Source organism: Pongo abelii, chromosome 2, assembly GCF_028885655.2.
Source record: "Pongo abelii isolate AG06213 chromosome 2, NHGRI_mPonAbe1-v2.0_pri, whole genome shotgun sequence".
In the NCBI taxonomy this organism is placed as follows: domain Eukaryota; kingdom Metazoa; phylum Chordata; class Mammalia; order Primates; family Hominidae; genus Pongo; species Pongo abelii.
In genome coordinates, this window is record NC_085928.1 from 105,610,426 (window position 1) to 105,635,378 (window position 24,953).

The following is a 24,953-nucleotide window of genomic DNA, read 5'->3' on the forward strand; positions in this document are numbered from 1 at the left end:
TGTTTAGTGTGTGGGTTGTAGCTTTAAAGGAAAGGATCCCAGCAGAGACTGAGATTAGGAGAGCAGCTTCATTGGCTCTACTTGCTGTGTCAGGATTTATCATTTAGTAATAGTAAACCTTCTCCAAGAGTTTGCAATGAACTTCTCCAAGAGTACGCAATAAGGACCGAGCAGGAAACAAGTTGGAGACTGTCCCTCCCCTCACAAATTTGGTGATCCAAGATCATCACACCTTTTTTTTTTTTTTTTTTAAAGTCACGATCTTGCTCTGTCACCCAGGCTGGGGTGTAGTGGCACAATCAGGGCTCACTGCAACCCCAACCTCCCAAGCTCAAAGTATCCTCCCACCTGGGCCTCCCAAGTAGCTGGGACTACGGGCGTGTGCCGCCACGCCTTACTAATTTTAAGTGTTTTATAGAGACGGGGTCTCCCTGTGTTGCCCAGGCTGGTCTTGAACTCCTGGCCTCAAGTAATCCTCCTGCCTTGGCCTCCCAAAGTGCTAGGATTACAGGCATGAGCTACTGCTCCTGGCCAAAATAACTTTCTACATCTGATCTAAGCAAGAGTGTTAAAAAGCAATTAGTTTCCTTGATTGCTTCAACATATGCTTTGTCAATTTAACAGTAGAATTAGCTTACTTTTGAACAACTAAAATTTAACAAAACAATGAAACCATTTGAGAGGCCAAGTTAGGATCTTAGTGTTATTAGATCACACACACACAAAACTAGTTCTGAGTTGTATCTGGTCTGGCCCAGTATTCAAGTCACAGCAGGGTGGGAGTTAATTAATGGTCATTGCTGTGGGAGGTTACAAGCTTCAGTGCACTGGGCAATCTCCGTAAGTGTATTCATGCTAAAAGAGTAACAAGGGCTCTTCTGGGTTTCCCTTGATTTATTGCACATTACATCATGGGTTTTTGGGAAATCAGAAATTATTTTCTAAACTCTGCCACAGGTTTGCTTTGTGGTCTTGGACAAATTCTCAAACCTGTTTGATCTCAGATTTTCTTATCTTTAAAATGAGGACAGTGACAACAATCTTCCAGGGACAAATGTGTTTTTAAAAGCTTTATTTCAGGTTTGTTTCACTGTCATCTCTGTAAATAACAAAGCAGTAACCTGCTTTGAGACAATTTTTATTTACACAACACTTTAGGATTTTAGAAATTAGCCTCAGATGAGTAAAAGTTTACAAGTTTTTGTATTATATCTTCATTCTTTGTCATCTTTGATATCTTTTTCAAAATTGAGTTGACTTAAAATCTTTGTACCCTGTTATTGGTATTTAAGTATTTTTGGTGTCTCAAGTGCCTGCACCACATAATTATAGAAATCACTACAAGGTGGATTTCTATTTACAAATAATAAACGAAAAATACATTGCATACAATGAGATACTTCATACCTGTTAGGATGGCTGGTATTAAAAACAGAAAATAGCCAAGATGTGGAGAAGTTGGAACCCTTGTGCATTACTCATGGGAATGTAAAATGGTTCAGCTGCTGTGGAAAACAATTTGGTGGTTCCTCAAAAAGTAGTTAAACATAGAATTATCATAGGTAGAGCAATTTCACTCCTAGGTATATAACCAAGATACTTTTTTTTTTTTTTTTTTTTTTTTTGAGACAGAGTCTTGTTCTGTCGCCCAGGCTGGAGTGTAGTGGTGGGATCTTGGTTCATTGCAACCTCTGCCTCCTGGTTCAAGCAATTCTCCCACCTCAGCCTTCCGAGTAGCTGGGATTACAGGCATGCGCCACCACACTTGGGTAATTTTTTGTATTTTTAGTAGAGATGGTGTTTTACCATATTGACCAGGCTGGTCTCAAACTCCTGACATTGTGATCTGCCTGCCTCAGCCTCCCAAAGTGCTGGGATTACAGGTGTGAGCCACCGTGCCCAGCCTGCCTACCCAAAATAATTTTAGGCAGGGAGTTAAACACAGATAGTTATACTCCAGTGCTCATTGCAGCATTATTTACAGTAGTCAAAAGGTGAAAACATGGCGCACGCCTGTAATCCCAGCACTTTGGGGGGCCGAGGCGGGCGGATCACCTGAGGTCAGGAGTTTGAGACCAGCCTGACTAACATGGTAAAACCCCAACTCTACTAAATACAAAAAAAAAAAAAAAAAAAAAATTAGCTGGGTGTGGTGGCAGGCGCCTGTAATCCCAGCTACTCGGGAGGCTGAGGCAGGAGAATCTTTTGAACCCAGGAGGTGGAGGTTTCAGTGAGCCGAGATCACGCCATTGCACTCCAGCCTGGGCAACAAGAGCGAAACTCTGTCTCAAAAAAAAAAAAAAGGGTGGGCCAGGCACTGTGGCTCATGCCTGTAATCCCAGCACTTTGGGAGGCCGAGGTGGGCAGATCACCAGGTCAGGAGATCGAGACCATCCTGGCTAACACAGTGAAATTCTGTCTCTACTAAAAATACAAAATATAAGCCGGGCGTGGTGGCAGGTGCCTGTAGTCCCAGCTACTCGGGAGGCCGAGGCAGGAGAATGGCGTGAACCGGGGAGGTGGAGCTTGCAGTGAGCCGAGATTGTGCCACTGCACTCCAGCCTGGGCAAGAGAGTGAGACTGTCTCAAAAAAAAAAAAAAAAAAAGATGAAAACAAACCAGGTATCCAGGTATCCATCCATAAATGAATGGATAAACAAAATATGGTATATATATATGTAAGACTGAGTGTTGCTCTGTCTCCCAGGCTGGAGTGCAGTGGCACGATCCTGCTCACTGCAACCTCCACCTCCTGGGTTCAAGCAGTTCTCTTGCCTCAGCCTCCCAAGTAGCTGGGATTACAGGCGTGTGCCACCATGCCTAGCTAGTTTTTGTATTTTTAGTAGAGACGGGGTTTCACCATGTTAGCCAGGCTGGTCTCAAACTCCCGACCTCAGGTGATCCACCCATCCGGCCTCGACTTCCCAAAGTGATGGGATTACAGGCGTGAGCCACCATACGTCACCATCCTTAAGAAGGATTGAAATTCTTATTCGTGCTACAGCATTGAAAATATTATCCTAAATGAAATGAGCCAGATACAAAAGGACAAATAATGTATGATTCCACTTATAGAAGGTAACCAGAATAGCTAAATTCATAGGGACAGAAAGTAGAAGAGCGCTAACTGGGGGCTTGGGGGAAGGTGTAATAGGGTGTTATTGTTTAATAGGTGCAGAGTTTCAGTTTGTGATAATGAAAAAGTTCTGAAGTTGGATAATGGTGATGGTTGCACAATGTATGTATTTAATGACACTGAATTGTACACTTAAAATGGTGAAATGGCACATTTTATGTCCATCTTACCACAATTTAAAAAGGAAGAAAAAATGAATTGTATACCCAATGACATTAGAATAAGTCTACACTACTTAAATTAGAAATAGGATATGTTTCAACTCCAAAGCCAATAAAAAAAAGAAAGAACAAGAAGTATCATATGTAATGTTATAACTGTATATAGCAAGGAAGCTTTGCTTAGTGAGGTCCTTGTGACTAACTACCAATTCAGTTTATAAAATTGCGTCCTATTGGAAAGAGTCAAAAAACTTACTAGATGTTATTTTAATAACAGCTTTAATATCAAACAGGACATAACTTCAAAGTATAAAGTATTATAATGAGTATTTAACATTGAGAGATGCCTGAAGAGTATAAACTTATTAATAAATTAGCTGCGTACAAACAATAAATCGACATTTAGAATTGTTTCACTTGTGTAATTACCATAAAGCATTTATACTTGCGGGTCTCTCAGCATTTTTTTTTTTTTTTAGGTAACAGCTTTATGGAGATATACTTCACATACAAGTCAACTATTTAGAATGTATAATTGATTTTTCATATCTGTGTGCAGCTGTCACCATAATATATATATATATTTTTTTTGAGATGGAATTTTCCTCTTGTTGTCCAGGCTGGAGTGCAATGATGCGATCTCGGCTCACTGTAACTTCTGCCTCCCAGGTTGAAGCAATTCTCCTGCCCCAGCCTCCTGAGTAGCCATGATTACAGGCATGTGCCACCACACCCGGCTCATGTTTGTATTTTTTGTAGAGATGGGGTTTCATCATGTTGGCCAGGCTGGTCTTGAACTCCTGACCTCAGGTGATCTGTCTGCCTCGGCCTCCCAAAGTGTTGGGATTACAGGTATGAGCCACTGCACCTGGCCAACCATAACAACTTTTTTTTTTTGAGACGGAGTCTTGCTCTGTCGCCCAGGCTGGAGTGCAGTGGCGCGATCTCGGCTCACTGCAAGCTCCGCCTCCTGGGTTTGTGCCATTCTCCTGCCTCAGCCTCCCGAGTAGCTGGGACTACAGGCACCCACCACCATGCCTGGCTAATTTTTTGTATTTTTTTTTAGTAGAGACGGGGTTTCACCGTGTTAGCCAGGATGGTCTCGATCTCCTGACCTCGTGATCCGCCTGCCTCAGCCTCCCAAAGTGCTGGGATTACAGGCGTGAGCCATCGTGCCCGGCCCCATAACAATTTTTAGAACATTTTTCTTCACTCCAAAAAAAGTCCCATATACTGTTTTTTTGTTTTTTTTTGTTTTTTCTTTTTTCTTTTTTTTAAAAACGGAGTCTCTCTCTGTTGCTCAGGCTGGAGTGCAGTGGTGAGATCTCAGCTCACTACAATCTCTGCCTCCTGGGTTCAAGCAATTCTTGTGCCTCAGTCTCCTGAGTAGCTGGGATTACTGGCATGTGCCACCATGCCCAGCTAATTTTTGTATTTTTAGTAGAGATGGGGTTTCACCATGATGGCCAGGCTGGTCTCGAACTCCCAACCTCAGGTGATCTGTCCACCACGGCCTCCCAAAGTGCTGGGATTACAGGTGTGAGCCACTGTGCCTGGCCGCCATACACTTTAGTCATCACCTCACCAACACCCTCATTCCCCTCATCACTAGGCATCCTCTAATCTACTTTTGTCTCTACCATTTGCCTATCCTGGATATTTCATATAAGTGGAATCATATAATATGTGTTGTTTTTTTTTTGAGCGAAGTCTTGCTCTGTCACCCAGGCTGGAGTGCAGTGGTGTGATCTCAGCTCACTGCAAGCTCCGCCTCCTGGGTTCACGCCATTCTCCTGCCTCAGCCTCCCGAGTAGCTGGGACTACAGGCGCCCACCACCACACCTGGCTAATTTTTTGTATTTTTAGTAGAGATGGGGTTTCACTGTGTTAGCCAGGATGGTCTCAATCTTCTGACCTCGTGATCCGCCTGCCTCGGCCTCCCAGAGTGCTGGGATTACAGGCGTGAGCCACCGCGCCCAGCCAATATGTGGTCTTTTGCCGCTGGCACTTAGCATAATGTACTCAAGGTTCATCCATGTTGTAAGCATGTATCAGTACTTCTTTTTTTTTTTTTTTTTTTCCTTTTTCCACTTGTTCTAAATAAACTTCATTTCTTTTTTTTGCTAAATACTATTCTGTTGTCTGGAAATACCATTCATTTCTGGATATACCATTTATCCATTCATATGTTGATGGACATATAGATTGTTCCCACTCTTTGACTATTATGAATAATGCTGCTATGAATATTTGTGTGTACAAGTTCTGTGTGGACCTGTTTTCATTTCTCATAGGAGTAGAATTGCTGGGCCATATGGTAGCTCTGTTTAACCTTTTGAGGAACTGCCAGCCTGTTTTCCAAAGTGGCTGAACCATTTTACATTCCAACCAGCAGTGTTTCGAGGATTCTAATTCCTCTACATCCTTGTCCGAACGTATCTGTCTTCTAAAATTATTATAGCCAAACTAGTGGGTGTGAAGTAGTACCTCATTGTAGTTTTGATTTGCATTTCTCTAATGACTAATGATGTTGAGTGGGCGTCTTTCCATGTATTTGTCATTTGCATTTCTTCTTCTTTTTATTTTTTAAGATAGGGTGTCACTCTGTGCCAGGTTGGAGTGTATTAGCAGAATCATAGGTCACTACAGCCTTGAACTCCTGGGCTCACGCCACCATAGCTGGGCTCTTGGGCTCATGTGCCACCATAACTGGCAAATTTTTTTTTCATACCTGGCTAATTTTTATTTTTATTATTATTATTTTTGAGACAGGGTCTCTGTCACCCTGGCTGGAGTACAGTGGTGCAATCATAGCTCACTGCAGCCTCACCCTTGCAGGCTCAAGCGATCCTCTCACCTTAGCCTCCCAAGTAGCTAGGACTACAGGCATACACCATGCCTGGCTAATTTTTGTATTTTTTGTAGAGATGGGGTTTCACCATGTTGCCCAGGCTGGTCTCGAACTCCTGAGCTCAGGTGATTCGCTTGCCTTATCTCCCAAAGTGCTGGGATTACAGATGTGAGCCACTGTGCCTGGCCTCTGGCTAACTAAACAAAAATTTTTTTTTTTTTTTAGTAGAGATTGGGTCTCACTATGTTGCCAGTGTTGGTCATAAACTCCTGGCCTCAAGTGATCCTCCTGCCTTGGCCTCCCAAAGTGCTGGGATTATAGGCATGAGCCACTGTGTCCAGCCTTTTCACTTTTTTGGTGTCCTTTGAAGCACAAATGTTTTTAATTCTGATGAAATCCGATGTGTCTTTTTTCTTTTCTTGTTTGTGCTATAGGTGTCATTTAAGAAACCATTGCCAAATCCAAGGTCATGAAAATTTACCCCTGTATTTTCTTCTAGAAGTTTATAGTTTTATCTTTTGCATTTAAGTCTTTGGTACATTTTGAGGTTTTGTTTTTTTTTTTTTTTTTGTATATATATTAAAAAAACTTTATTCTTCTTCTTTTTTTTTTTTTTATTTTTTTAGATAGAGTCTCGCACTGTCGCCCAGGCTGGAGTGCACAATGGCACAATCTTGGCTCACTGCAACCTCTGCCTCCTGGGTTCAGGCGATTCTCCTGCCTCAGTCTCCCGAGTAGCTGGGATTACAGGTACCCGTCACCACGCCTGGCTAATTTTTTGTATTTTTGGTAGAGACGGGGTTTCACTATGTTGGTCAGGCTGGTCTTGAACTCCTGACCTCGTGATGCACCCGATTTGGCCTCCCAAAGTGCTGGGATTACAGGCGTAAGCCACCATGCCTGGCCGAGTACTTTATTCTTTTACATGTAAACATCCGGTTGTTCAGCACCATTTGTTGAAGAGGCTATTCTTTTCTCACTTAATTGTCTTGGTACTCTTGTTGAAAATTGATTGTTATGCATGGACTCAGTAACATGGGGAAAAAAAAGAAAATGGATTGACTTTAAATGTGAATCTGTTTCTAGACTCAGTTCTGTTCCATTGATTTATATGTCTGACCACATGCTAATATCACATTGTCTTGATTACTACAGATAACTCTGTAATAGGTTTGGAATCAGGAAGTATGAGTTCTCCAACTTCATTCTTTTTTAGAATTGTTTTGGCTATTTTGGATCCCTAGAATTTTTTTTTTTTTTTGAGACTGAGTCTTGCTCTGTCACTCAGGCTGCAGTGCAGTGACACGATTGGCTCACTGCAGCCTCCGCCTCCCAGGTTCAGTAATTCTCCTGCCTCAGCCTGTAGGCATATAAGCTACCACACCCGGCTTTTTTTTTTTTTTTTTTTTTTTGAGACAGAGTCTTGCTCTGTCCCCCAGGCTGGAGTGCGATGGAGCAATCTCTGCTCACTGCAAGTTCTGCCTCCCGGGCCACACCATTCTCTTGCCCCAGCCTCTCGAGTAGCTGGGACTACAGGCGTCCGCCACCACGCCCACCTAATTTTTTGTATTTTTAGTATAGATGGGGTTTCACCATGTTAGCCAGGATGGTCTCGATCTGCTGACCTCGTGATCTGCCCGCCTCAGCCTCCCAAAGTGCTGGGATTAGAAGCGTGAGCCACAGCAACCGGCCACACCCGGCCATTTTTTTAGTAGAGATAGGGTTTTGCCATGTTGGCCAGGTTGGTCTCGAACTCCTGGTTTCAAAAGTTATCTGCCAGGCCAAGCGTGGTGGCTCACGCCTGTAATCCCAGCACTTCAGGAGGCCGAGGCAGGCAGATCACTTGAGATCAGGAGTTCGAGACCAGTCTGGCCAACATGGGGAAATCCCGTCTCTGCTAAAAATACAAAAATTTGCCAGGCCTGGTGGTGTACATCTGTAGTCCCAGCAACTCTGTAGGCTGAGGTGGGAAGACCGCTTGAACCCAGGAGGCGGAAATTGCAGTGGCCTGAGATCATGCCACTGCACTGCAGCCTGGGTGACAGAATGAGACTTTGTTTCAAAAAAAAAAAAAGTGATCCTCCTGCCTCAGTCTCTCAAAGTGCTGGGAATTTGTGGGTTACTGTGGCCTGCTCCCATTTGTATGTTTTTTTGTAGAAAAGTCTGTTCAAGTCTTTTGTCTATTTTTTATTAGTTTATTTGTCTTTTTGTTGTTGAGTTATAATAATTCTTTGTCTGGAAACTAGTTCCTTATATGGTAAGTGATTTGCAAATATTTCCTCCCATTTTGTGAATTTTCTTTTCACCATTTTTTTTTTTTCTTGAGACGGGTTCTCACTCTGTTGCCCAGGCTAGAGTGCAGTGATGATCATGGCTTACTGCAGCCTTGACCTCCCAGGCTCAAGTAACCTCTTGCCTCAGCCTCCCAAGTAATTGGGACTACAGGCATGCACCACCACGCCTGGCTAATTTTTGTAAAGGTGGGATTTTGTCATGTTTCCCAGGCTGGTCTTGAACTCCTGGGCTCAAGTGATCCATCTGCCTCAGCCTTCCAAAGTGTTGGGATTACAGTCATGAACCACTGTGCCCAGCCTTCTTTTCACATTCTTAAAGCATAAAAGTTTTTAAAATTTTTATGAAGTACAATTTTAGCTCTTTTTTTCTTTGTTATTGTTTTTTTTCCTTGTTGCTGTGCTTCAGGTGTCACATACCTGAAGTACAGTCTGATTTATGCCCCTACCTCACAGTAGAGCTACTCTCCTCCTTTGCTTGGTTCACACTGAAGAGGTATGAAGAGGTGTGAGAATATGGGATTGCTGCTCCGTATGGACCCTGACCTCCACTTGTTTAGCTAAAAATGTACGTGGCCTATTTTTCCTCTCCTTCTGAGCTTTTACTGCTGGATGGCAGTAAACTTTTGATTGTCTTGCCCTTTTGTAAAGTGGCTATGACAGTATGGCTGGGTGGAAGAAACCATTTTCTTTTTCTTTTTTTTTTTTTTTTTTTTAATGACAGAATCTCGCTTTGTTGCCCAGGCTGGAGTGCAGTGGCGCCATCTCAGCTCACTACAACCTGTCTCCCGGGTTCAAGCGATTCTCCTGTCTCAGCCTCCCAAGTAGCTGGGATTATAGGTGCACACCACCATGCCCGGCTAGTTTTTGTATTTTTTAGTAGAGAAGGGGTTTCACCATTTTGGCCAGGCTGGTCTTGATCTCCTGACCTCAGGTGATCCACATTCCTTGGCCTCCCAAAGTGCTGGGAATACAGGCGTGAGCCACTGTGCCTGGCCAGAAGAAACGATTTTCTTTTCTTTCTTTTTTTTTTTGAGACCAAGTCTCACTCTTGTTGCCCAGGCTGAAGTGCAATGGCGTGATCTTGGCTCACCACAACCTCCGCCTCCTGGGTTCAAGCTATTCTCTTGCCTCAGCCTCCTGAGTAGCTAGGATTACACAGGTGCCTGACACCACATCCGGCTAATTTTTGTGTTTTTAGTAGAGATGGAGTTTCACCATGTTGGCCAGGCTGGTCTTGAACTCCTGACCTCAGATGATCCGCCCGCCTCGGCCACCCAAAGTGCTGGGATTACAGGGGTGAGCCACTGCGCCTGGCAAGAAACAATTTTCTAAACACAAGAGGAAACGTGGGCTGTTTATATGGTGATGCTTCTTAAGGAAATATGATTATTTTAAGAAATTAGCTTGAGTGCAATGGCTCATGCCTGTAATTTTGGTACTTTGGGAGGCCAAAGTGGGAGGATTGCTTGAGCCCAAGAGTTCAAGACCAGCCTGGGCAATATGGCGAGACCCCCCCCATCTTTTCAAAAAATTAAAACAATTAGCTGTGTTATGGTGACATGCACCTGTATTCCCAGCTACTTGGGGGGCTGAGGAAGGAGGATTCTTTGAGCCCAGGAGTTTGAGGCTGTGGTGAGCTATGATTGCGTCAGTGTTAATACAAAAAAGTGAGCTTTGCTAATTCATTTTCAATAACCTACAGGCAGCTTTTGAAATGTCGTCATTGGAAGGATCAAATGCACTTGGGGCTCTTGGACAAGCTACAGACTCATAATATGTGGGCAAGGGCAGATTGGATGTATTTGCACAATCTGGAGACTGTATGAGGGACTTGTTTTCATTGTCTTTGGCACACAGCAGCCTTAGTTTTTAGCTCTGTCAAAGAATGGAATTATTTCAAGACTGTTTCCTCAGCAAAAATCAATCAAGGGTTCCTACTCAAGTAAAAAGCAACTTGTAGGAAAATAATAGGGGATATATTTTGCTCATTAAGGATCTTTTTATAGTGGCTCTTGGTGCACTGCCTATGAGTTAGCCCTGATCCTCAAGGAGCAGCTTAAAAAATTTTAAAAAAAATTGTTTTGTAATAATTTTAGATGATGTACTTTCAGGAATCATTATAGGTGTTGGGACAGCTGTTTTGTGTCTCTTAAAGCATGTGTCTTGCTAGGACTGTTCTTGTATATTGTATATTCACTAAGTTTTTCTTGTGTAATTTTTCCTCTTTGGAGTAAAATTTGGTATATGTTTCTTTGGATTTAAGAGAAAAAATATGTGTGTTCAGAGGCTGGTAACTAAAACTTTTAGCTTATTTATTTTGCGTTTGAGGTGCCATTTAAATGAATTTTAGATCTGGAAACAAATGGCTTGAGTTTTTCTTGGTCCAAGCCCAGATAGCTGCCTGAAAATTTGTCAGCAGTTTTTTTTTTAATATGTATATATATATTTTTTTCTTATTTATTTATTTATTTTTGAGATGGAGTCTTGCTCTGTTGCCCAGGTTGTAATGCAGTGGCATGATCTCGGCTCACTGCAACCTCTGCCTCCCAGGTTCAGGCTATTCTCCTGCCTCAGCCTCCTAAGTAGCTGGGACTACAGGTTCGTGCCACCATGCGCAGCTAATTTTTGTATTTTTAGTATAGACGGGGTTTCCCCATGTTGGCCAGGCTGGCCTCGAACTCCTGACCTCAGGTGATCTGCCCACCTGGGCCTCCCAAAGTGCTGGGATTACAGGCGTGAGCCTCTGCACCCAGCCTTCATTTTCATTTATTTCTGTTTTAATAGAGAGGAGATTTTGCTCTGTTGCCCAGGCTGGTCTCAAACTCTTGGGCTCAAGTGATCTACCTGCCTCACTTGAGCTGGGTGCGGTGGCTCACGCCTATAATCCCAGTGCTTTGGAAGGCCAAGGTGGGTGGATCACTTGTGGTCAGAAGTTCGAGACCAGCTTGGCCAACATGGTGAAACCCCATCTCTACCAAAAAATATAAAAAATTAGCCGGGTGTGGTGATATGTGCCTGTAGTCCCAGCTACTCGGGAGGCTGAGGCAGGAGAATTGCTTGAACCTGGGAAGCAGAGGTTGCAGTGAGCTGAGATCACACTACTGCACTCCAGCCTGAGTGACAGAGCAAGGCTCTGTCTCAAAACAGACAAACAAAAAACAAGAAAAATCAAAGTGCTGGGATTATGGGCATGAACCACTGCACCTGGTAAAAAAAATAAAAAAAGGCTTAAAGGATAAGAATATAAATCAATTTTTCTTTCTTTTTTTTTTTTTGGAGACGGGCTCACTCTGTTGCCCAGGTGCGATCACAGCTCACTGCAACCTCAGCTTTTTGGGTTTAAGCAAGATCCTCCCACCTCAGCCTGGAGTACCTGGGACCAGAGGCGCTGGCCACCACACTTGGCTAGTTTTTTTCTATTTTTTTGTAGAGACGGAGTCTCACCATGTTGCCTTGGTTGGTCTTGAACTTTTGAGCTCAAGCAATTCTCCTGCCTCAGCCTCCCAAAGTACTTGGATTACAAGTGTGGGCCACCGTTCCCATCCAGCAAAATATTTTTGTACACCTGTACAGTGCCTTTATGTATTAAGGTAAATGTTATTACAAAAGAGTCAAAAAGTCAAGAGAAGAGCTGAATGTCTGTAGTCCCAGCTACCCTGAGGCTGAAGCAAGAGAATTGCTTGAGCCCAGGAGTTTGAGGCTGTTGTGGGCCATGATCACACCTGTTTGTAGCTGCTGCACTCTAGCCTGTGCAACATAGGGAGACCTAATTTCTTTAAAAAAAAGAAAGAAAAAAAGTTAGAAAAAAGTTTAAAGTTGGGCTATGTGCGTTGGCTCACACCTGTAATCCCAGCACTTTAGGAGGCAGAGGCGGATGGATCACCCGAGGTCAGGAGTTCGAGACCAGCCTGACCAACGTGGTGAAACCCCGTCTCTAGTAAAGATACAAAAATTAACCAGGTGTGGTGGTGGGCGTCTGTAATCCCAGCTACTCGGGAGGCTGAGGCAGGAGAATCACTTGAACCTGGGAGGCGGAGATTGTGGTGAGTTGAGATCGTACCGTGATTGCACTCCAGTCTAGGCGACAGAGCAAGACTCCATCTCAAAAAAAAAAAATAAATAAGGTTTATAAAGTAAAAGTTATAGTACGTTAAGGTTATAATTGAAGAAAAAACGTATTTTTTATAGATTGTGTAGCCTAAGGATACAGTGTTGTATACACTAATGTACAGTAGTGTCCTAGACCTTCACATTCACTTATCACTCACTCACTGACTACACCCGAAATAACTTCCAGTCCTGCAAGTGCCATATACAAGTGTAAAATTACTTTTATACCATATTTTTACCGTATGTTTTCTATGTTTAGATATACAAATAGCCTAGGAGTAATAGGCTTTACCATATATTCTAGGTGTGTTGTAGGCATAGTACCATGTAGGTTTGTGTAAGTACACTCTGTGATGTTTGCAGAATGATGAAATTGCCTAACAAATTTCTCAGAATGAAATGATACATGTGCTTTTGTTTTTTCGAGGCATCCAATATTTTAAAAGTAAAATTATAATTCAAAGAGTTTACTTCATGCTATCAGCAGACATACTTATGTTCTTTCTTATTCTGTTCTTTTTTTTTTTTTCATCTTAAACTCAGTGGTAAGAATTGTCATGTTCTTGAAGGTTCTTTTGGGGAAGATTATTGGAGCTTTGTGTTTGGTGACTCCATGATTTTTAACAGGGCAGGTGATTTGTCTTGGCATTTCTAGACCAAGCATCCAATGCTCGACTAGTTGGTTGGTTTCTCAGCCCAAAAAAAATAAGCCCTATGTTGTTGGCGGTACTCCAGGGCTTTTTTTGTAGCCATCATCAGATAATTCTGGATATGGTTAACTTTAATGCATACCAAATTTTAAAAATGGTTAGTAGATGAGTGGTATCTGAAATCCTAATAATTTTCAACAAGACTGCTCTTACTTCAGAGTGGAGTTTAGTGCCCCTAAACTGAGTGGGCATCAGTGGCCTTAGATATCTTTTTCTATGTTTATCTTTATTTTTGTAAGTTGAGAGGTTTTTTTAAGTTTAATTACTTTGTTTTTTTTAATTTACAACCCTATTCACCTAGAGTAGAGAGTTTTAAGTTTGTTTTTTGGTGTATAATAAAGAATGTGACTAGCCTTTTTCCTGGGGTTCCTGGCATAATGTGTCTAAAACCTTTGGAATTTTCCAAGTGATAGAAGTGTCTTTCTTTGTTATTCATGAGCCTTTTGGATCATAACTGAGTTTATGTTAATGAGATGATTCAGTATGGGGGCTGGTCACCAGAAAGACCAACCATGTGATAGGAGGGCTGATGCTTTGAGGCAGTCTAATCTCTGGGGAGAGAAAGGGGGCTGGAGGTTGAGTTTAGTTATGTGGCCAATGATTCAATCATGTCTATGTTAGGAAACCCCAGTAAAAACTCTGAACACAAAATTGGTGGATCATCCTGGTAGGTAAATCCATTGATGGGCTGGGAGGGTGATTCCATGGGGAAAGGGGACAGAAGTTTGTGTTCAGGACCCTTACAGACCTTGCCATATGTCTCTTCATTTCACTGGCCCAAATTTGTGTCCTTTATAATAAAACTATAATTGTAAATACAGTGCTTTTCTGAGTTCTGTGAGTTCTAGTGAATATTGAACCAGAGGTGTCATGGGAACCCCTGAATTTTTTTGAGACAAGGGTCTCGTTCTGTCACCCAGACTGGAGTGCAGTGGTGTGATCATAGCTCACTGCAGCCTTGACCTCCCGGGCTCAGGCAATCCTCCTACCTCAGCCTCCCTAGTAGCTAGAACCAGAGGTGCGTGGCACCACACCTGGCTAATTTTAAAAAATTATTCATAGAGATGGGAGTCTCTCTATGTTGCCCAGGCTGGTCTCAAACTCCTGGGCTCCAGTGATCGTGCTGCCTTAGCCTCTCAGTGCTGGGAGTCACCATGCCCTGCTGGAATCCCTGAATTTGTAATGAGTTGGTTAGAAGTACAGGTGGCCTAGGATCCCCAAAGTATAACTACCATCTGAAGTAAGGGCAGTCTTGTTGGGCATCTTGCCTTTTAACTTCTAGAGTCTGATGTTAACCACCTAGTGTTAGCATCAGAATTGTATGGAAGTATACCAGTTAGTGACAGAATAGTTTTATATTCCTATTATATATAATTCTACTGAAATTAGGGGCCAGATGTGAATTGATGAGAAGACATACACCAGAAGGGGGATGTGGCCTTTGGTCCTTTCCAGCTTGGGTAATAGGAAATCATTCTTTCAGTCTATTTTTAAATTAAATTTAATTTTTTTATTTTGAGACAGAATTTCTCTCTTGTCCAGGCTGGAGCACGGTGGCGCAATCTTGGCTCACTGCAACCTTTGCCTCCCAGGTTCAAACAATTCTTGTGCCTCAGCCTCCCAGGTAGCTGGGATTACAGGCGCATGCCACCATGCCCAGCTAATCATTTACGTTTAATGTCTATGTGTGCCAGGGTCTGCACTCAACAAAAGGTAGCAGGAAAGTCTCCATCCTGACTCCTTAAGAGTCTTTAGTGTGATGCAGTAGACATGTGGATCGTGTCTGTGAATAGCCACTGCACTCCAGCCTGAGCAACCTAGCAAGACTTTATTAGAAAAAGAAAATCAGGCCGAGCGTGGTGGCATCATGCCTCTAATCCCACCACTTTGGGAGGCCAAGGCGGGCAGACTCCTAAGGTTGGGGGTTTGAGACTAGCCTGAGCAACATGGAGAAACCCAAATTAGTTGGGTGTGGCGGTGTATGCCTGTAATCCCAGCTACTTGGGAGGCTGAGGCAGGAGAATTGCTTGAACCTGGGAGGCAGAGATTGCGGTGAGCCGAGATTGCGCCATTGCACTCCAGCCTGGGCAACAAGAGTGAAACTCCATCTCAAAAAAAAAAAAGAAAAGAAAATCAGTATAAATTAACCATATTTGATATGTTTGAGTTCATTGCTCTTTTTTTTCTTTTTCTTTTTTGAGACAGAATCTCACTCTGTCGCCCAGGCTGTAGTGCAGTGGTACGATCTCGGCTCACTGCAACCTCCGCCTCCCTGCAACCTCCGCCTCCAGGGTTCAAGCGATTCTCCTACCTCCCGAGTACCTGGGATTACAGGTGTGCGCCATGATGCCTGACTGATTTTTGTGTTTTTAGTAGAGACAGGGTTTCACATGTTGGCCAGGCTGGTCTCAAACTCCTGACCTCAAGTGATCCTCCCGCCTCGCCCTCCCAAAGTGTTAGGATTACATGGGCGTGAGCCATCATGCTTGTCCTCATAGCCATTCTTATTCAACTTTTATTTTAGGTTCAGGAGGTACATGTGCAGGGTTTTTCCTTTCTTTCTTTCTTTCTTTCTTTCTTTCTTATGATTTTGGAATGTACAGGTTTGTTACATGTGTAAATTTCATGTCACCTGAGGTTTGGGATATGAATGATCTTATCACCCAAGTAGTGAACGTGGTACCTGGATAGCTAGTTTTTTCAACCTTTACCCTTCTCCCCCTTTTTTTTTTTTTTGGAGACAGAGTCTTGCTGTATTACCCAGGCTGGAGTACAGTGGCATGAACTCAGCTCACTGCAACCTCTGCCTCCTGGGCTCAAGTGATTCCCCGAGTAGCTAGGATTATAGGCATGTGTCACCATGCCCAGCTAATTTTTGTATATATTTTTTTAGATGGAGTTTTGCTCTTGTTGTCCAGGCTGGAGTGTGATGGCATAATCTCAGCTCACTGCAACCTCCTTCTCCAGGGTTCAAGCGATTCTCCTGCCTCAGCCTCCCGAGTAGCTGTGATTATAGGTGCCTACCACCACGCCTGGCTAATTTTTGTATTTTTAATAGAGACAGGGTTTCTCCATGTTGGCCAGGCTGGTCTTGAACTCCTGACTTCAAGTGATCCACCTGCCTTAGCCTCTCAAAGTGCTGGGATTACAGACGTGAGCCACCATACCCGGCCCCGGCCCTTGTTCTTATTTGATGTTCATATTATCCTGTCTTTTTGTAGTGGTAACCTCTTCAAATTTCCTCCTGATTTCCTTTTGCTATGGTCCTTAGTAGACTGCCATAGTGTCCTTGATCTTGATTTCTGATAGAAGATTTTTTTTCTTTTTCTTTTTTTTGGAGACGGAGTATTTCTCTGTTGCCTAGGCTGGAGTGCAGTGGTGTGATCATGGCTCGCAGCAGCCTTGACCTCCCAGGTTCAAGCAATCCTCCCACCTCGGCCTCCCCAGTAGCTGGGACCACAGACGTGCGTCACCATACCCAGCTAATTAAAAAAAATTTTTTTTGTAGAGATGGAATCTCCCTATGTTGCCCAGGCTGGAAGATGTTCAAGTCTTATTACATTTTTGGTTTTAGACTTGTGATTAGAAAAAACTCTCCAACCGTATTTTTCTTCTCCTCTCACCCTACCACAACAGACATCAACATAGAAGACTTCTGTGACCAAATATGTGTGGTTTTTTTTTCCTCCACACACCAAGCAGCAGACACCAGCTGGGTATTCTCACATTTATTTCTGACTGTCTTCCTGGAGACAGCAACAGATCTCACAGGTTGAGGGCTCAACCCGTAAGACAGCGCCCCCCCCACCCCCCACCCCCTTTAGACACCAGTCCCAAGTATGATTTCTGAAAAAACTGCAGATTTTCTTGAGTTCTTATCTTTAGAATATACCCTATTAGGATTTCCAGTTAAAGTCACTTGAAGGGCCAGGCATGGTGGCTTACACCTGTAATCCCAGCACTTCAGGAGGCTGAGGCGGGCGATTGCTTTGAGCCCAGGAGTTCAAGACCAGCCTGGACAACATGGTGAGACCTCGTCTTTATGTTAAAAAAAAAAAGTCACTTAAAGTAGTCCTTTGTGTGATTCTCTTTCCAATTCAGTATGCAGTAAGTTTGCTTTATGCTTTAGGGATTGGTTTTTCTAATTTAATTTCATAATTGTTTAAAATATTTGTGATTCCAAAGCCAAATCTATAAAACAAGGTATATTCAGAGAAGACTGGCTTCTACCCTTGTAGCCTCCACTCAATTCTTTCCTTCCCCTATAGCAGTGGTTTTCAGCCTTGGGAGCTTTTAAACAATATTGATAATGGCCCCACATCCAGTCAAGGCCATGATTGCACCACTGCACTCCAGCCTGGGCAACAGAACGAGACCTTGTCTCAAAGAAAAAAAAAAAAAAAACGAACATCCTGGGGCATCATGAACACATTTGACTTGGGATCTGCATATTATTGCATGATTCAGATGTAGTAACTAGCCTGATTTGTTATTTTCATTTGATTACTAGTCTGTGACATGTGTCTTGTGTTTTACAGAATATGTGAAATTGTGTTCTTAGGAAAATGAAAATGGCTTAATTTTGCTAATTTGCTTTTTCTTTTATTAGAGTATAATTTTATTCTTTTGGCATCAGTTACTGAGGCCATTTTTTCCTTCTCTTTGCTCTAATCTAAGCATATAGATTCAATTCAGTAGATATTGTGAGTGCTAGCTGGTGTTCTATCAATTTGAAGTGGTTCTGTGGCCATGGAAGTTTGGGAGATGCTTCTACAGGCCGGGGACACATTAAACAGCTTTATAAAGGGAAGGAACATCACCATATTTATACCCCATGCAAGCCGTGTGAAGAACTGGTCTGAGGCAGGGCTAGGCTGGATGCTGGGAAACTCCATGTTTTTTTCTTTTTCTTTTTTTTTTTTTGAGACAGAATCTTGCCCTATCACCCAGGCTGGAGTGCAGTGGTGCAATCTTGGCTCACTGCAACCTCTGCCTCCCTGGTTCAAGCGATTCTCCTGCCCTAGCCTCCCTAGTAGCTGGGATTACAGTCATGTGCCACCATGCCCAGCTATAGTAGAGATGGGGTTTCGCCATGTTGGCCAGGCTGGTCTTGAACTGACATAAAGTGATCAGCCCGCCTTGGCCTCCCAAAGTGCTGGGATTACAGGCGTGAGACACTGCACCTGGCCCTGTTTTCATTCTTTTTTTTTTTTTTTTTTTTCTGAGACGGAGTGTTGCTCTGTCGCCCAGGCTGGAGTGCAGTAGTGCAATCTTGGCTCACTGCAACCTCCACCTCCCAGGTTCAAGCGATTCTGCTGCCTCAGTCCCCGAGTAACTGGGACTACAGGCACACGCCACCATGCCCGGCTAGTTTTTGTATTTTTAGTAGAGACGGGGTTTCACCATGTTGGCCAGGCTGGTCTCAAACTCCTGACCTCACGATCCGCCCGCCTCGGCCTCCCAAAATGCTGGGATTACAGGTGTGAGCCACCGTGCCTGGCCCTGTTTCCATTCTTAAAAGGGAGTTCTTGACTGTCTTTCAAGGATATGGTAAAACTTAAAGATAATGTATGCTAAATACCTAGTGTCTGGTGTGATAACTGTAATTGGTTGTATAATCATTTCTATTGATCCTAGAACTCATATCTCTCAAGAACTCGTATCTCTCAAAACCAGGGAATCTGCATATTTACAAATTCTTGGGAAGTTGGATTATCAGTAAGAATTTTGATTGGAAAATACAGAATTGTAACAGGGAAAATAGCAATAGCTGGAAGGGAGTGGGGATGGGTAGGAGGAGGTATTTCCCTAGTTCTGGGAAAGCATGAAGCAAAGCTGGTCTTTACAGCAGAGAATGATCCTTTCAGGTCTGGATAGCTGGTGTTCCTAGAGTTGAAGTTTCTGCCCTTGGCTAGGTAGTGCTCTGTGTCATCTCTGACTTGACCCACAATCCCCACCACTCCTTGCTCTGATCTTGTCACAGTCAGATCCTATACTTAGGGAGACGTTCTTTCTCTTTCTGTGAGGCATGGCTTACGCTGGACTAATCATTCCACCCTTGTCCTACTGTTACAGTCTGTGTGTTTAGGAGTAAATGGAGGAGTAATTAAAACTGTGTGATTGGAGATGGTCATGGCATTGCCCCTGACATAGGGAGCCTGGAGTAACAGGAACTGTGAAGTTTATTGGTTCTATTCTGGACCTATTGAATTTCAGGTCCAACCCATGGAGTTGGAGTTCCAGCTGGCATTTAGCCAACATTGGGAATGTGGGTCTGGAGAGCACAATGGTCATGAGTCAAGCTCACTTTTTCACATTTCTTTTCCTTTGCATATGCCTTCCCTTCTGCCTGGAATGCTGTCCTCCCCTTCTTGTTTCTCTGCTGAACTGCTACTTGTCTTTTATCAACCAGTTTAAGGGTTTCCTTTTCTGCACAGCAGCAACCCTATGAGGTAGGTGCTATTATTATCCTGGTTTTATAGATGAGGAAAGTGAGGCACAGAGGTTAAGTAACTTATTCAAGGTCACACTGCTAGTAAGTGAGGTGACTGGATTTGAACCCAAGCAGCCTGGCTCAGAATCTATGCTTATAACTACTGCATTCTTACTGGTTTCTAGGTACTTGGTAAGTACTTATCATATGAATCAAGTGTTCATAGTAGTCATCTATGTGCAAGAGAATTAAGGAGGCAGGTTCTTTGTTTTAGGACAGTATTTCCAGTGAGACAAAAGGCAATCCCCAAATGTTTCCTAATGTGTTCCCTTTTCTCCGTTCCCATTACCATTCAAGCTTTCTTCATTTTTTTGTCAGGACTATTACAGTAGGCCCATTACTGGTCTTCCCACTCCGTGCCTTATTCCATTGGTGATACTATTATTAGAATAATCTTTCCAAAATGCATGTATGACCCTCTTATTCCCTTGCGGTAGATCTACTCCATTGGCTCCACAGTGCCTAAAGCAGTTCCTGATTCAAACTAAAGAGTGAGCTATTCTGTATCCCCAGTTTGGAATATTCCAGAGAAGGAATGGCTTGGGTTGGGTCATATTCCATTTTTGGAATAAGTTAGCATGAATGTTCTATGCTTGTTCCAAGCAAGTTACCATGCTTAAGAACACTGATTTGCCTGGCTTGGATCATGCACCCTATCCTATGACCAAATTGGAAGTGGCAGGCAGAGTTGGGAGTGAAATCCTGAAGTCCCACAAGGACTTCACATCTGTGAGAGGCCACTCCTAAAGGATAACTCTGGTTACCTAACTAGGAGGAGGTCGGGGTTTGGAGTAGTGTCACAGGAGGTGGGTTGACACAGTGGTATGGCTAAACACTGTTGTAGCCTTCAGCCTGCCCACTGCCTTCCTGTGTTATTTCAGCAGATGTCCACTCTGGTCAGCACTGGGACAGGGGAGGATAAAAGTGCTCTTGACTATAGGATCTTATCATCTGTCTGGTAGGGGCAGCAGTAAGCAAACAGGCAACATGATCCTTCCACAGGAAAAAGCTGAGGGGATTCTAATAAACATTATATTGCTAAGGATCCATAATTAAATAATGGAATGGTGGAATGTATTTCAAAAAATGTAAAACAAGTATTTTATTGATTCACACTTTTATTTTTCCTCAGTTGTCAAATTTAGATGACTCAGATTCTGGCTTGACCGCTTCCTAGCTGTGTGACCTTGGATACAATTCTCTGAGTCTCAGTCTCCTCAGCTACAAAATGGGATGGTAATAGGGTTGTTGTGAAGGGTATATGTGATGATGCATTTAAAATGGTTGGCATAATACTTGCATGTAGTGGGACTCAAAAATTGTAACTAACAAAAAATGTTTGAGGGTGGGCGTTGTGGCTCACGCTTGTAATCCTAGCACTTTGGGAGGTCAAGGCGGGCGGATCACCTGAAGTCAGGAGTTCGAAACGAGCCTGGCCAACATGGTGAAATCCTGTCTCTACTAAAAATACAAAAATTAGCCAGGTGTGGTGGTCGGCGCCTGTAATCCCAGGTATTTGGGAGGCTGAGGCAGGAGAATCGCTTGAGCCCAGGAGGCAGAGGTTGCAGTGGGAGGTTGCAGTGAGCAGAGATCGCACCACTGCACTCCAGTCTGGGCAACAAGAGCGAAACTCTGTCTCAAAAAAAAAAAAAAGTGTTTGAACAGGGTATACATGGCAAAATAGCAGCTGTGAAACTGCAATATTTTAAAGATAGATAATTTTGAAAAACCAGCAAACAAACCCTCCACAAAACTATGATATCCCTAACATTTTACTGTCTCAGTACTTCTGTACATAGGGTCATAAAGTCTGCCCTCGGGTCATTTGTGGTAAGTGGTACTACCCTTATTGAATTTGTGAGAATACTGAGGCTCAGAGAAGTTTAAGTTCTGTTTTCTTTTTTTGAGACAGGGTCTTGCTCTGTCACCCGGGTTGGAGTGCAGTGGTGTGATCACAGCTCAAGCTCCCTGGCTGAAGCCATCCTCCCACCTCAGCCTTCCAAGTAGCTGGCACTGTAGGTGCACACCACTGTGCCTGGCTAATTAAAACATTTTTTTTGTAGAGACAGGGTCTCACTCTGTTGCCCAAACTTGTCTCGAATTCCTGGGCTCAAGCAGTCCTGCCTGCCTTGGCCTCCCAAAGATTATGGGTGTGAGCCACTGCACCTGGCCAGGTTTAAGTTCTGAAGCTAGAATGCAAACCTGTCTTTTGTGGTGAAATCTTATTACTGTCACACTTGCTTTGTTCTCCAGAGTGTTGTCAGATATTAAAAATGAATGGCTTATGTTGTAAAATGACAGACTAAAGATTAGTGGTATAGTTTTGATTATTTGAAAATATAGCAGATAATTCTTGTACAAATAATTCGGCAGGGTAGCTCTTTGGCTTTTGGTTTCTTAATAGGCTGATTTTTGCTTTTAACAGGATGCCTTGTGTATGGTTGGAAGTGCCTACCTGCCTGGCTGGCATGTAAGTGATAGAGAAATCTGATCTGCCTCTTTACAACTTTGCATCAGAGCAGAGGGCAGCTGAGATAGCAGAGTTTGTTAGGTGATACCTTTTGGCTGTAGAGAGTGTTAATATTTATGTATAATTAATTAGCACATTTGGGAATGGAAACAATTTCTCTCCTCTGCTGGCTTTCTCCCCTCTTGTAGATTGCAAGATTTATGCGTTTGGAGGAAGAAGAATCTTCCACTTTCTCAGTGGCATAGCAACTCTACATGCTAATGCTTTCAAAAGAAACAAAAATCTTAAAATGGAGGTTTTTTTTTTTTTTTTAATTGATATGTCATTTCTTATTTGGGGCTCACAGCTCTTGTGCTGTAAAGAGCATACCAAATCTTTTTTTGCTTGGTTAAGATGTCACCATTGTTTTTGTTTTTAAAATATGAAATGCTTTTTCTCTCTCTTTTCTCCCTCAGTCCTTACTTGGTTTATTTTATTATTATTATCTTATTTTTTATTTTTATTTATTTATTTATTTTTATTTATTTTGAGACGGAATTTCGTTCTTGTTGCCCAGGCTGGAGTACAATGGTGCGGTCTTGGCTTACTGCAACCTCCACCCCCTGGGTTCAAGCGATTCTCCTGCCTCAGCCTCAGCTGGGATTACAGGCGCCTGCCAAAATGCCTGGCTAATTTTTTGTATTTTTAGTAGAAATGGGGTTTCACCATGTTGGCCAGGCTGGCCTCGAACTCCAGACCTTAGGCGATCCACCCGCCTTGGCCTCCCAAAGTGCTGGGATTACAGGCGTGACCACCACGTCTGACCTATTTATTTATTTATTTATTTTTTGAGACGTAGTCTTGCTGTGTCACCAGGATGGAGTACAGTGGCGCAATCTCGGCTCACTGCAACCTCCACCTCCTGGGTTCAAGTGATTCTCCTGCCTCAGCCTCCCGAATCGGTGGGACTGCATGCATGCACCACCATGCCCAGCTAATTTTTGTATTTTTAGTAGAGACGGGGTTTCACCATCTTGGCCAGGATGGTCTCAATCTCTTGATCTCATGATCCACCTGCCTCAGCCTCCCAAAGTGCTGGGATTACAGGCGTGAGCCACCGCGCCCAGCCCATTATCTTATTATTATTATTATTTTTTAAAGAGATAAGGTCTTGCTATGTTGCCCAGGCTGGTCTTGAACTCCTGGGCTCAAGTGATCCTCCTGCCTCGGCCTCCTAAGGTGCTGGGGTTACAGGCATAAGCCACGGTACCCAGCCTCCTTAATTGGTTTAATGCTAAATGTTTAAGCTTATAAACTTAAGAAGGAACCTCATAATACTTTGGGCTTACAGTGGAGCTCTCCTTTTAAACTTGCATTGGGTGGGTAAACTTGCTCTGTGGTTGCCCTGGAAAAAGAGGGGCTTAGGTGAGGTGAACATTGCTTTGATTCCATACTGTACTGCTGTTGAGAGACTATCTGCAGGCTGAAGTTTGGATAGGACAATTTGTATACCCAGTTAGTAAATTTTTTCTTTTTTTTTTTTTTTGAGATGGAGTCTCGCTCTGTCGCAAGGCTGGAGTGCAGTGGTGCGATCTCGGCTCACTGCAACCCCCACCTCCCGGGTTCAAGCAATTCTCCTGCCTCAGCCTCCTGAGTAGCTGGAACTACAGTCGCGCACCACCATGCCTGGCTAATTTTTGTATTTTAGTAGAGACGGGGTTTCACCATGTTGGCCAGGATGGTCTCTATCTCTTGACCTTATGATCCGTCTGCGTCGGCCCCAGTTAGTAAATTTTAATCCGCCATGTGCTGAGCACTGTGCTAGATGCTAGAGATTTAGAAACGAGTCTGACAAAATGCCAGTCTTCTAAGAGTTCATGGTCTATTCTCTACACAGACAATGAACCAGTTACAATGTGCCTAGGGTGTTTTCACTTATAAATGTACAGGATTCTAGGGGAGGTATATAGGAACTGCCTGGAAGAATGAGAAGGAGGATATCAGTGGATGTACACACACAGGCTGTGAAAATGTTCCTTTTCTGGGCAGAAGGAGGGTTTTAGATGGTCAGATGGGAACAGGGGAGAGGTATAGGAGGCAAGGTTGGAGAAGTATTAGTAACAAAGCTAGCTTCTAGCTTCTTTTTTTGTTTGTTTGTTTGTTTGAGATGGAGTCTCGCTCTGTCACCCAGGCTGCAGTGCAATGGCGTGATCTTGGCTCACTGCAACCGCCACCTTCTGGGTTCAAGCATTTCTCCTGCCTCAGCCTCCTGAGTAGCTGGGATTACAGGCGTGTGCCACCACGCCCAGCTAATTTTTGTATTTTTAGTAGAGATGGGGTTTCACCATGTTGGTCAGGCTGGTCTCAAACCTCCTGGCCTTGTGATCCGCCTGCTTTGGCCTCCCAAAGTGCTGGGATTACAGGAGTGAGCCACCACGCCTGGCCCTGTTTTCATTCTTCTTCTTTCTTCTCCTTTTTTTTTTTCCCTGAGAACAGAGTCTTTCTCTGTCACCCAGGCTGGAGTGCAGTGGCGCGATCTCGGCTTACTGCAACCTCCGCCTCCCAGGTTCAAGCGATTCTCCTGCGTCAGCCTCCCGAGTAGCTGGGACAGGCGCCCGCCACCACGCCTGGCTAATTTCTTGTATTTTTAGTAGAGACGGGGTTTTACCCTGTTAGCTAGGATGGTCTCGATCTCCTGACCCCGTGATCCACCCGCCTCAGCCTCCCAAAGTGTTGGGATTACAGGTGT

The 24,953-nt window shown here is 43.5% G+C and overlaps 1 protein-coding gene across 6 annotated transcripts in view; it reads left to right on the top strand.

Moving 5' to 3' along the window:
* The window catches only part of PRKAR2A (protein kinase cAMP-dependent type II regulatory subunit alpha), a 95,108-nt gene that overhangs the window by 2,290 nt on the left and 67,865 nt on the right, over positions 1-24,953 (top strand). For 3 of the 6 annotated variants that reach the window (XM_054550820.2, XM_054550822.2, XM_054550823.2), the window contains exon 2: positions 22,181-22,225. The exons of the other annotated variants lie outside the window; for them this stretch is intronic. In XM_054550820.2, coding sequence (XP_054406795.1) covers positions 22,181-22,225 — 45 coding nt within the window. The remainder of the gene's footprint in view (positions 1-22,180; positions 22,226-24,953) is intronic. 6 annotated transcript variants of the gene reach the window in all.